This window comes from Argiope bruennichi, chromosome 3 (genome assembly GCF_947563725.1).
Source record: "Argiope bruennichi chromosome 3, qqArgBrue1.1, whole genome shotgun sequence".
Taxonomy (NCBI): domain Eukaryota; kingdom Metazoa; phylum Arthropoda; class Arachnida; order Araneae; family Araneidae; genus Argiope; species Argiope bruennichi.
The window spans coordinates 73,582,943-73,596,684 of record NC_079153.1 but is presented as its reverse complement, the minus strand read 5'-3'; the positions used below and the strand labels follow the sequence as shown (position 1 = coordinate 73,596,684).

At 29.5% G+C, this 13,742-nt stretch overlaps 1 protein-coding gene across 13 annotated transcripts in view; it reads right to left on the bottom strand.

Annotated features, from left to right (window-relative positions):
* The window catches only part of LOC129962641 (disks large 1 tumor suppressor protein-like), a 402,450-nt gene that overhangs the window by 223,239 nt on the left and 165,469 nt on the right, over nt 1-13,742 (bottom strand). The window contains exon 1 of one of the 13 annotated variants that reach the window (XM_056076518.1): nt 4,309-4,448. The exons of the other annotated variants lie outside the window; for them this stretch is intronic. Coding sequence (XP_055932493.1) covers nt 4,309-4,353 — 45 coding nt within the window. The 5' untranslated portion in view covers nt 4,354-4,448. Of the gene's footprint in view, nt 1-4,308; nt 4,449-13,742 lie in introns of those variants that run through there. 13 annotated transcript variants of the gene reach the window in all.

Genomic DNA, 13,742 nt, shown 5'->3' with positions numbered 1-13,742 from the left:
AAGAATTTATCACTTCTGTATTGACTTTTAACACATATTCTCAAACACTCGGTAACTCCCGTCATTTATAATGAATATAAGATTAAAATTTATATTGCAAAAGTCAAAAAATAAAACAGTTGTCTCGATTAAAATATTCCCGCCACTCCATTAAACTCCATTAAGAAAAAAAAGGTGATAGTTTTCTAAGTGCTATGTCAAAGTGTCATTTTTCACTGTAATAATTAAATGTTTGCGACATTCGCCAACAAATGCCATGAATATTTAGGTTTTTACTATGCTGCAATAATTTTTTAAGATCAATGATATATTTTCTGATATGCGCGACATATTTCATGAACTTGAAACAGGTTTTTACTCACAGCGTTATGTCGTACAATTTTCTTAACATAATGTACAATTTTGTAACTTTAGAAGTTCGTAAAATTAGTTATCGGAAGAAAACTCTCTCGTGGATATATATATATATATATATATATATATATATATATATATATATATATATATATTCCAATTATTTTTATTTAAATATTTATCTACATATAAAGTCAAACTGATTGTATTTAAAGGCAATTAAAATAGAAACAAATGATGGCATTTAAAGCCTTGACATTGTACCTAATAAAGTAAGACTATAAACATAGAAAATAGATTAATATAACAAATATAGTGGGAAATTAAAACATCCCTATATCAGGAATTGAAATTCATGCAGAAAAAACTTCGCATTATTATGCGAAATCAAAGTCATTTTGAATTGGAAAAAATGATATGCCTATTATAGAGCAAAGATTACAGGATATTTGATTTTCACACGCCCTCCTATATATAATATTAAGAAACAAAGAACGTTTAAGGTAACAAAATCAATGGAATCCTAAAAACAAAGAATAAATTGAATTTTAATTAAACATACTTTAATTATGAAACAAATGCTAAAGAATATTTAATTTTTACATGTCTATTTTCGTAAATGAGACTGATAAAAATAAAGTGAATGCCGCATACAAGGTGACAAAATCAATGAAATATTAAAAACGAAAAATAAATCACATTTAGTTAAACCTATTATAAAATTGGTCTTCCTTATTAGAAAGGAACCCTATGGACCTAAGAGACCGGCCCTAAGACAATGGAATTCTCGGGTCTCCCTTTTCCGCCATTTTAACTTCCAAAGTCAGATTATATTTCAATTTTTAATTATTCGCTATATAGAACAGTTTAAAGTGCGATTTTGGATTATTCGCTATATAGAACAATTTAAAATGGCAAGTCTTAAAGAATTGCAATACTTAATCATTTTATTGCGGATCACTTTCAACAGATTCGATAACAGAGTATCGCTTATAAAAGAATGCAAAATGAAATTTTAAGAATAACTTTATACAAGATAATATAAAAAAACTTTTTAACAGAATCTATAATATATTTTATTTAATTATAAGATCACACATGTTTTAAAATTATAAAACAACTAATCTTTTAGAATAACAAAACAGCGTAATATAATATTTACAAAACGATAATTAATTAGTAATTGTTTTAGAATAATTCTCCAAATTTTGAACGATTCTTGAATTTGGATAAATTGTAGAGCACAACTTTTGTAAATTCAATAAAAGTATAAATTAAATTACTTCAAAAATACTGCAGAGTGTCTTGATGCATCAATCCCCTCCTCTAAAGTTACGGAACTCTTATGCAGTTGCCTACTTTGTCTATTTAACAAGCCGTCTGTGCTTCATTGACAAGTCCAAGATGGTGATGAACACTAAAAAGGCGGCATGTGCTAGTGTGCAGGGCATTCTAGATTTACGGCATCCATTATTGGAAGAACAGAACCCAATGGTCCATATAATGACTGGCCACTTTCTCACTGTCTTTTTTTCATATCTCCATATAATGTTCATTTTTCAATACTTATCGTCTACTTTACTTCCAAACAACTTTAATTACTCGCTTGACAATGGCTGATAAAAAAAGGCCCTAAATTTGGCTTTCTCGATTTTTTCAAACTTTCGAATTTCCGTCTCTAATTTAGGAAATTCTTCCACTTTTACCTTAATTTTACTTTAGATACAATCCACAAAACAATTATTTTAACTACTTTTAATCAATTTCATTCCACTTTAATTACATATGGCGCAATCTGGGCAAGGACTGATTATTGCGCCAATAAACCATAATGAAACCAAGCCTCAAGTATTGAGTAGAAAAGGTTATTATGAAAGACAAATTGAAGCTACTGTACTATTTTCATAAAACAAATATTTACAATGAGTCAAAATTTTGAAAATTACTTTTTCCGAGGATTTTATTTAAGAGTGCGGGGGGGGGGGAATAAAAATTCAGAAGATGAATTTCATGGTTGATTTCAACGCATAAGTTCGATTTAGTGTTTCTTTTTCTAAAACAGGTAATTTTAAAAGCGGAAGACATTAAATTTTAACTAGTCTTCCACAAACTTTTGTAATAAAACATTAAAAAAATTCTGACATAATAAATTAAAATTTAATTTTAATTTTCCTCAAAAAGCTCCATTCAGGAAGGATTTCTGAAGATTTTCTTCCATTTCCATTTATACCAACATCTTCCAGGAATATAGTTTTGCTATTCTTGTTTTATAGCATTATATATCGATGATTTGAAGTAATTTATATTATTTTGTCTCAAAAACTGTTAATTTTAAACAAGCTATATTTGTCATATTTAAAATGTGATTTTAAAAATGAATATAAATATAAGGCTATTCAAAATAATTGTATTGATTATAAATGCTTACAGCTACCTTTTAAATAATTATAGAAAATATGTGAACATCATATAAAAGGAAGTTAAATAAAATATTTTGTTTGCGTACGTAAGAACTACTGTGCAATGCAGCTTTCTTTTTGAAACATTCATGCAGTTTCCATTTTACTACCATATATGGTTTTCAATATGTACCTCTGATTCGTCCACTTTTCACGTAACGCAGTTAAGACAGAGTCTATCGCATATTTCAATGAAATGAAAGTACAAAAAGCAATATCAAAAGATTTACATTAGCAATATCAGAAGATTATCGAACGCGCTTCAATGAATGCGAGTTTATCTCACTAAATATGGTTTGCAAGGGACTACCATAAAGATGTTGCGTATGTGACCAGGCGAAGTCACATAAGGTAATTATTATGCATGGAAAGAAATTCAGGCTTTCTTCTGCATTGTGTTCAAATTTTTCTTCCTATAATTATGTACTAGAAAATTATATTTATCTGCAATTAGCGCAGTTGTTTTAATAAAACTCTTTTCTCATGAAATATCATTTTGCAATACTCATGCATCTACCACTGATAAGGGAAATAAAGGACATTACTAAAATGAAATCATAGATATAATTCAGATTATTTTTCCTCTTGTTAATACTAAGAGCAAACAGCCATAAGGAAATAATATTGCATATAATATGGAAACATATTTAAAACAAAACGTACATTGAAAAATGGCACAGCATAAGACTTTAACAGGATTTGATATTAATTAACATCACCAAAGAAGATAATATACATTCATGTAAATAAATGAGATATTAGAGTATAGCTTATTAGTAGTCGATATTAATTCATTATATTTTAAAATGCAAATTCCTTTATTTAAAATAACAGCTTGTTATTTTAATGAACAGACCATTTCAATATTAGAAAAAAAAATCATAAACTCTGAAACAAAAGTGAACTTAAGTATATAATGTAAAGTTTTTGGTGAAATATAAATGATAAATTTTCAATACAAGAATTTGGTATTCTAGCTGGGTAAAAAGTAATATTATCCTAGCATATTGCGTAACTCTTACCTACTGCAAATTGCGCATTCATCTAAGTTTCCTTATTCGTCTTTGATAAGAGACTAGCTTCAAAAAGAGAAAATATCAAAAATATTCCCTATAAGATATTGCCACTTTGACGAATTATAATTTTAATTTTTCTTTATAATAAAAAATGTCACCCATTTTTAAAATTTTAAAAAGTGTATATGGAATATCATTGTTAATTTTTAAGAAAGACGCTGAGAAATTAGACATGAATTTGAGGAAACTTCATCGAATCCAATCATAGAAAAAGAACATGAACTGGCATTTACAGTCCACATGTGCTTAGTACAACCTGCAAGAGGTTTCAAAATTTGCACAAAGGATTATATGCTATCATCTGTGACAACACCACAGATTTCTCTATATTATCTATTGAGAGTCACCTGTTATACATGTCAACTTCTTTGATAGCAAATTTTCATAAAAAGAAAATATAGGAAATGCATGTACGTTACTTTGCCAATGAGAAGGCGAATTCTGATCCGAGCGAAGAAGCGCATCCTCGGTTGAAATTCTGAAAATCCGAAGACTGAATTCTGTGTTTCGCCAAAAGGTTACGAAATAGGACACTATTCACACACCCGAGGGCCACCAATCATCATGGGCCCCGGTGCGGTGCGGGGCCGAGGGCGGCTGGAGAGCTTGTGAGTTGCGGGAACCCCTCTCTCGTGTACCAGAGATGGCGCATGCGTCTTCCGGGGAGTGTTGGGGGGTTGGCAGTCTCTGCTGCTCGTCACCTTCTTTTTTGGATACTGGAAGAGGGAGCGAAATCTGCTCCCGAAACGTAGATTAATCGGAAAGAACCAATTTGTTGCTATTGCCGGCCGCAACAGAAAAAGGAATTAAAGTCCGGAAGCCGTTTATCTCTCTTGGAATAGCTTGCAGGGGCTGTTCATATTTGTGACAGCCTCTCCTTCCTATAAAAGTCGACGAAATATTGGAGTGCACCCCCGTCTTTTTATCCATCCCGAAAACCTGTGCCTGTCTAAATTATTAAAGTAATATTTTAGTTTCTAGGTAACTATGATGTCGTCTCTTCTATAAAACGCCGAATCTAGAGGGGAATTTGGGTTTGTGTCATTAGGGAGATAATTAAAATTCCTTCCGTAATAGACCGCAGGAAAGAATGTGCGTAATTTGTAATCCTCCGCAAGAAAATGTTTAATGAATAAAATTTATCGAAAACCGTTAAATAAACTTTCATTATCACGCCAAAATCATTACTTAAAACTGCAACGTCCACTAAGCACTCTTTTAAAAAATAATGACCATGATCATCCAACATAAGAAGAAATAAAAATGATGCATTAACTTTTAAGGATAAGAAATTTGTGTAAGGACCGAAAATGCCTTAATGATGATTGCATTATTTTAGAATATGTGGAAAAAATTATGCTTTTATGTAGAGATTTTTTTCTGATGTAATGAATGATATTTATAAATAATTAAAATGCTTAAGCCAAGATTTTTTCGAAAATCTATCTGTTTAATGGGGAAGTTGAGCATTAAATATATAAAACTTCTTTCTTAAGTGAAGGTGATGGAAATTGGAGAGTGAAATACTGATAGACATAGGATATCATTCTTCATCTAATTGTAGCTAAAGTTAGTAAATATTTTTAAAAAAATAAAACAAAACAAAAACGAAACAGTTTTTCATTTGAATGTACGCAGATTTCCAATATAAATTCTAACCTACATTTTCTTCGTCGGTTGTTGCCATTTAATTAGATTATTTTATTTTTAATAATTTTAAATGATTTAATTTCAAATAAAGGTTTATTTGTATTTAAAGGATATTTCAGATATAACTTGTCATTTAAATCGATATTAATAATGTGATATAATCTAATATAGTACTATATAAATAGCTTGTATAGTATATTTAGATCTAAACCGAAATCATCTTTGGTACTTGATTTATGAACTATATTGTTGGCATGACATACAACGAAAATCTATTACATTTTTGCATGTGTTTTTTTTTTGTCCCACTTAAGATTTTTTTAAATTTGCTAACAAGTAATTTTCTTATTATAGTTTTTTACAAAAAAAATAAATAAAAATCGAATAGTAATTTGCGTAGGATAAAAAAAGGAAGGATTTTCTCCCTTCGTCATTTTTTGGAATTCCAGTCTGTAAAAGTTATTTTCCCGTAAGCCTGCGCAGGTAGTAAGAAAACAATCAAACAGGAAAGAAAAAAATGTCTCGCACTACTTCAGAGCTAATTATTTTTACGTTAAATTTAATTATATTCCAGAAATGCTCATATAATTTTTCTATTGTTTTTTTAAGCTATTACATTAATTCTATATTGCAAAAAAATATTTTACATAATAGTTTATGAAGAATACGCTTTATTATATAGGATTGGATAATTAGTAACGAATTTTGCGATATTTTCCTATTTAATTTTTTTTTTTTGCGATAGTTTTCTATTTAAATTAATTTTATGAGAAAAAAATACTAATGAAATAATAATTATATTAATTTATATGAGTGCATAATCCTGTTCCAGAGGCCTCATTAAACAATGCGTTTTTATAATAAAATTATTAATTAACCAGTCTTAGTTACAGCGACGTTCATAATTACACCACTATGCTCCCAACTATCTCGGAGACAAAGAAGTAATTAGGAACATGTTCCGTTCACAGTAACTAACTGATTTAAACCGAATATATTTACATAGATAAGAAAATACGGCTAATTCCCATAGAATTTTTTTTTCATCTGCTCCCAAGTACAACAAAGTGCTAATTTTCAATAAAAAAATATATTCTATTGTATAGAATATCGCATACAATTGTCATAATTATTTATTAATTTTGATTTGAAATAATTTATAATCATTCTATCTTCACTTTTGTTAAGAAATAAACTTTTATAAAAACAAAAACGGTTGAATATTACTAAAAACAGGAAAAGGAAATATATAAAAATCATAAACTTTCTTTAAAGTGAATAAAAACTACCACTTCAATTTACTGATAGAAAATGGAGCTTCCACATCAATTTAGAGCATTTAGTCACCAATTCAATTAATTTTTTTTTCTAGCATTTATTCTGTCTAAAAAATTATACTCTGATAGGATCTAGTAGTATATGTCTTAGTTACAGTAAACTTTTATAACACACCAAAACAAATTTTGATTTTTCTTATTGATGCTCTTAAAACTTGTCAAATTAGGCTGACCTCATTCAACTCTACCAATACTACAGATGAATGAATAATAGATATTCTTTCTAGTATCTTTGGGATTATCAATCAAAATGTACATCTTTATGGAAAAATCAATCATGGATTATTATCTTCATGAAGATTGTCTTAAAAAAAGGTTCAAAGTACATACTGTAATCATTATTCCCAGTAATGTTTTTTTTTTCAATTACTCATCTTGGCCCTATACAGTTACAATAATTCAAAATGAAATATTAATTTACGAGACGTACATCAATGAAGAATTCTAAATTGAATTCAGGATAAAATAACAGATAACAGAATTCTGAATTCAATAACAAATGTTCAGAGTTTTGCGATCTGAAATCACAGATTCAAATCCAATTTTATTAATCAGTGGTGTAAGCATTACCATATTCGGTAAATGTGCTGACTTAAGATGAATGTCCTCACATTGATGTAGTGTGAATGATTAAAGAATAGAGTGCCAGCTCATGTGTTAATCACACCACTTGATCATGATTCAAAAACATGAGGCATCTCAAAATAGGTCTTCGTGTAATTTCAAAATAATGGAAATGAAATTTTTCGAGAATTTAAAAAAAAAAATTCTTTTGATCATATAATTAGAAAATTCATATTTAAAGATGTTATTTTTTCATTTGTGTAGGCATTGCATAAGTTTTAATAAATGGAACATGAAATGTGTTCTTTCAAATCATATTCTTCGTCTTCATGGCTAAGCAAAAGCTCACTTTTCGCAGCTTTTGTAAAATCTATAACCAGGAAGTGAACTCTTAGTACGATAGAAACCTGAAAAAGATAAAGATACAGAAACACATTCAGGGCTTATAAATTTCAAAACGAGATTTTGCCACAATTTAGCTGGGCAAGCATTTATTTCAATAATTTTAAGAAAGCAATTAAATTGGATTTATTGAGTATATATAAAGATTTTATAAACTTTATCTAGTGAAATCTAACAACACCTTGCAATAGGGATAAATAATTTTACAAAAATTCATTTCCAATCAGGCTAAACTTTATTACTTAAGATAACATTTTCAAGGGCTAAATAATTTTATAAAAACTCCTTCCCAATAAAGCTAACTTTCTTATAGATATTGAAGAGGGTGGAGCGGGAATCTGGTTCTTTTCTTTTGTCTCCTCTTCAAGAATCTATTTTCTCCTATCTTCGACATGAAATCTCCGCCCCGGGGCTCATGCATGGAGAGGGTGCACCCCATCTGTCTTCTGCTGCAGCGGCAACCCCAGATAACGATAACGGATAGGGGCAATTATTGAGGATGCCACACACCGATAAATATTTCAGGAGAATGCACGGCTTTGGGATGCATTTTTGTTTTCTTTATCCCATCTTCATCCGAAGAGCAATGGATGGGCAGCCTTTCAGATTCCATTTCTTCACAAGCATTTTCTGGAGAGTGGGGCTTTATTTTGTAATAACCGGTCTATTGACAAGCCGTTGCCAAGTGAGGTTGTCATAAATGCCAATATTAATCTGTATGAAGAACGAGAGAAATTCATATTAACGAAGATAAGAATTCTGTGTTGCTCGTACAATAATCGTATGAGAAAAGTACACGGAAAAGAAAACATGAAATTGGACATAGAATGAAAATAAAAATGTTGACTTTGCATATACAAATCTAGGATTTTTAAGCGTTTTGTCGTTACTCGATACTTTTTGCGACATTTGTATATGTTCATATTTAGATAAAAGATTTTGAGTAATAATTGGTGAATGTTATGCATCTAAAAATCGTCGTAATCACTATTATGATCCACTATTATTTTCAACATTAGAAATATCACTTTTTTATTTCCTTATAATTAAATTATTTCGGAGATAAGTTTCCATTTTTGTTCCTTATGTGTTCTATAAATTTCAGGCATAAAGAGCAGTATAATGAATAAAAGTTTTCACTGAACAGGTAAAAAGTATGTTTCTGGTAGTAATAATCTCCAGCAAAAACTAACATAGAATTTATGGTTATACTCACCAGCTAACCGAATGCGAAAAAACCTTTGGTACTTCACTGATTCTAGACAGAAAAGTTACGAATTTTCATTATTGTGATAGAATCGCGAATAGAAAAATTTTTCCAGTACTTTCCCATGAATGTTTTGTTAAATGCTACGTTCATTCAATATATTAAAAAAAAATTCTGCTAGACACCTTTTATAAAGCTCATGACTGGAAATCTTGCTACCAAACCAATCCAGCGAACATTCTGACTTTTCAAGAATTGTTTTGAGATAAACCACGTGTGGAAACTTTTTGTCATTCGCAAAACGTAATTCGAGAATATATATACAGGCATGAATGTATCTGGAGAATCATTAGTTAGATTAATATAGGAGGAAAATTCAAATTTCTTTGTACCGTGTAAAACAAGATATATTTTTTAAAGACTCCTCTGGTGTATCTTTCTGAAAACATTTACCTATGAAGTTTATTTTTCATAGGTTAACTCAATAACACTATAAAACTGGCTCCAAAAATATCAATGTTCTTTGGCTGTCGTGGCTTTTGGATGACTTTACCTTAATTTTGTTCTGAACTGGTCCTGTATCTTTAGATTTTTCCTTAAGATGGATACAATAAAGATATAAAGATAAATTTTTTACAGTATGAGAGTGATGTGCCTCCAATTTAAGACAATTCCATCTCAATAATGGTTTTTCATTTAAATTCTTTATTTTTGATTTTCAATTATGTTTCAAAAATCTTTTAAGTATGTTAATGAAAAAAAAGTTCAATAATTACAAAGTGAGATTTTAAAATTTGTTCCTCTAAGCACACTCTCATAATACACTGATGCGTTTCCATATGTGATGCTAAAAAGTTCCATTTTTATTTCCAAATAATACTTTTATTATTTTTCAGCCTTTTACGATAAATTAGACATAAATCGAATATTCTATTCTCGAACACCATTTTAAACGTTATGAAAACTATTTAATAAGTAAATGGTTTCATATCTTTTTTTTTAATTTGCATTGAGAATCTTTTATATATTATCGGTTTTATATCTATGCTACCTGTTATCCTGTTAAATAAATTAATTAGTCTACTCATTCATTTTTATTCAATCTCATGTTCTGTTTAAATTTTTTAACATTTATCACCCTACTCAGAATATTTTTTTTAAAAAAATACAAAATTAATTAAATACTTCTTCTATGATACTGCATAAAATATCAAAGTAAAATATATCGGAAACAAATAAAATGAAAGATAATAATTCCATATTTTTATTATTTTTTAAGTGACATTTAATATGAATGTTAGTTTGAAAACCAAATGAAGAGTTTCTCTGCCAGAATTTTAAAATACTATCCTTAAGAAATCTATAGATCTCAGTAGGAAAAATGTCAAACGGCTATTTTTTCATTACAAGTAAGACATGTTCCGCTTCGTTTTACTCTGCGGTAGATTCATTTTATTTTATGACATTGTAGTTTCCGAGTTAGTTATAGAAGCGCAACGTGAACAGAATTCATCAAAGAGCACAATGAAACTCGTCAAAAATGGACTACATGCATGTAGAATCTAGATAGAAATCGTTTTTAATAAAAACAATAAAGTTTAACTCTTTCTTTATACAAAAAAGTTTTGTTTAAACGTCAATATAAGCAAATTACTTTGTTGAATCATTTCTTTTCCTGGACAAATATCTTTGTCAGATGCTCTTAAAAATACAAACCTTTTCAGAGTTGCCGGATGAAATAAATTCAGAAAACGATTTGCAAGAAACGATTCACTGATCCCATGAAAGACATATATTTGGGAAATGCGAGGGAGCTTTCTCACTTTAATTCTCAAGAGTAACTTTGAAATACTTTCAGAGAGAATTTTACAACTTGGTTCTAGTAGTTTCAAGGAATATGAAATTTCTTTGCTAGAAGAGGATAGTAAAATAGCTACCAACAATAAACCATGACAATTCTACAAGCAAAATAAATTTAAAAAAATCAATATATTTTTTCCTATTTTATCTATATGTATTGTATTTTTGTATAAAAAAATAAGTTAATATAATATTTATAATCATGAAACAATATCACACTCAAATCAGGAGAGCGGGTGCATATTTATTTCTATCTGCTGTCATTACGCCACTTGTTTCATAAAAAAGCATTTGCATTTAAATAACATATATAAATGATATGTTTCTCTTCTCTATTTTAATATAAATCATCTCATTATAAATTAAAGAAATTTATTACGCCATATTTAGTTTGTAACAAGTTATTTAAGTCGATAGACATTGTGGCACAAAAAAAGGAATACGATATTGTTACAAAAATTTTTCTACTACAAATACCGCTAACCAATCGTAATCACGCAGCGCATTTAATCGCTAGTTCAGCAGCTTGCTTGCTATCTAATCCTCTAATTCTGTTACTTGTCGGCGACTCCGACTACTCTCCACACACCACTTCCTTGCAGCTTCAGAGTGTCTGGCTTTTATAGTTCCGGGAGACGGGGCTAGAATCTTCCAGACCAATCAGGGCGTACCTGGGTGAATCTCGGGTCTTAGTGGATGGATCGTGAAAGTTCTCGAACTTTCCAGCATTATTCATTTCGTCGCCAAAGTCGCCAAATCGCCAAATGATTGCCAAGTTAGTCGCCAAGCTCTGAGTTCATTGAGCTCAGCACGCACAGGACAAAATCGTACAACGATCTTTCTTACGATGACACTAGTCGTGCTGGGAAGCAAAATTACAGATTTGAAACAATATAAATGAAAATTACTGACAGCAAAAAAACTATTATCTAATTCGTTCTTTTTTTAGAAACAAAAATTTAAAAATTCTATATAAAAGCAATGCCAATGGAAAGGGAAAGGAGAGTATTTTCTAAACCGAGGGAATTAGGTTCTCAAAGTATTGTATCATATTCAGTACATCTAATTTACGCATGAAGAATAGATGACTAGTATTTTATAAATATTATTTATTTATATTATTTTTATCAGTATATAAGAATAGATTATTAGCATTGTAGTATTGTGCCATATTTAGTACAAAGTATTGTACCATATTTAGTTTGTAACATTTAAATCGATAGGCATAGTGCCACAAAAAAGGTATGTGATATACAATGAAAATCACAAACAGCAAAAAAGCTATTAGTCAACTTTTTTAGAAACAATAATTTAAATGTTAGTTTCGTATAATAATCTTTCAATGATCCCTAAAAAACAATATCATGGAGAGTGTTTTCTAAACTAAGCGAATTAGGTTCTCCAAATCGTAGAAAAATGGCTTAAATTAATATTATCTATTAAAAACGTGATATAGTTTTTTTTAGGTAAACATTTATCAAATTCGCGAGTTATCTTGTGGGAATATGGTAATCGTTTGCTCTAAATTCCTAAAAGGAAAAAAGAAAATAAAAAAAAAGAAAATGAGCAACCAATTGCGCAATTGAAACTTTTACAAACAAAAAAAATTATGCTGTGTTTCTAATGGCATCAAAAAAAATTTCTTGCTCTTATCTGCCGAATCTAAATTAAAAGTTTTTTGCTAAGCATTAGAAAAATGCTTCATTGTCTAAGGGGAAAAAATAGCAGTTTAAAAATGTCTTTTATTTTAAAATGATTAAAACTATGTTATTAACACTGCAGCAAAATTAATCTAAGCTCAGTTGATCAAGCGAGTGAAAAATTCATAGTAACTAAGTTTTTTTTTCTATTTTAGTATGATTCTCAAGTATTAATTCATAAAATCACCATGAAACAAAAACTAACTTGTAATTGGAGCACTACAGCAGTTCATGATTTTACTAGTAAGAACACTCAAAATAGAATTCCATAAAAATGTTGGATTTACTATTTTTTGAAAGTACTTAAAACTCGGTCGACATTTGAGCCAAATTTTCACATCAATTTCAACGCTACAGAGCTTTTAGAGTGTTAAAACCTTATTCAAATTGTAGTGCATATTTTTTTATGTCAAGTTGTACTTCTTAAATAATATTATTTTTAGAAACAATATAAAATGAGCACAATGTATTTAGCACACAACAATAAATTCTTTTAACTACAGATTTAGACAACTCAATTAATATATAGATTTCAATTTCCAAGAAAGACTCTTTTTCGATATTTTGTAACCCCATTTTTTTCATATGTATTTCAGAAAAGAATGGAAAGATATCCTAGAAATGACACTAGAAAAGATAGAAAATAGAAACTTTTCGAAGAAGCTTAGAATTTCTTCTGAAAGGCAGATATTTCAAGAAAGATGAATTTTTCCTAACCATACCTATCAGGAACACACAAATATCCCTTTCTCGTCTTTATGACGTCTGAAATTCAAAGAATAAAAAAAAACGATCACATCTCTGACCTTTTCCATGGGGTCTGACACGCGCTGCTCCAAAAAAGCACTAGAAAGGAAAAGACTTTCTGGTACAAAGGAAGCGTTCCCGTGGGTGAATAGTACGTGATACTCGAAAAAGGATTGAACCACCATTTTTTCATGATGTTTGAATAGACGGCATTTTTCTTCAGTTCCGCGTGTGCGTGACAATCTTCATCAACAGGTGTTTGCATGAGTATTTTCTTTAACCTCGAGTGAAAAATTATTGATTATAGATATTTATTTTCAAGAGACTGAGGAGAATAATATAAGGCAGAGGACAGAAACAGACCTATTAAAAAAACCAAAGATTTA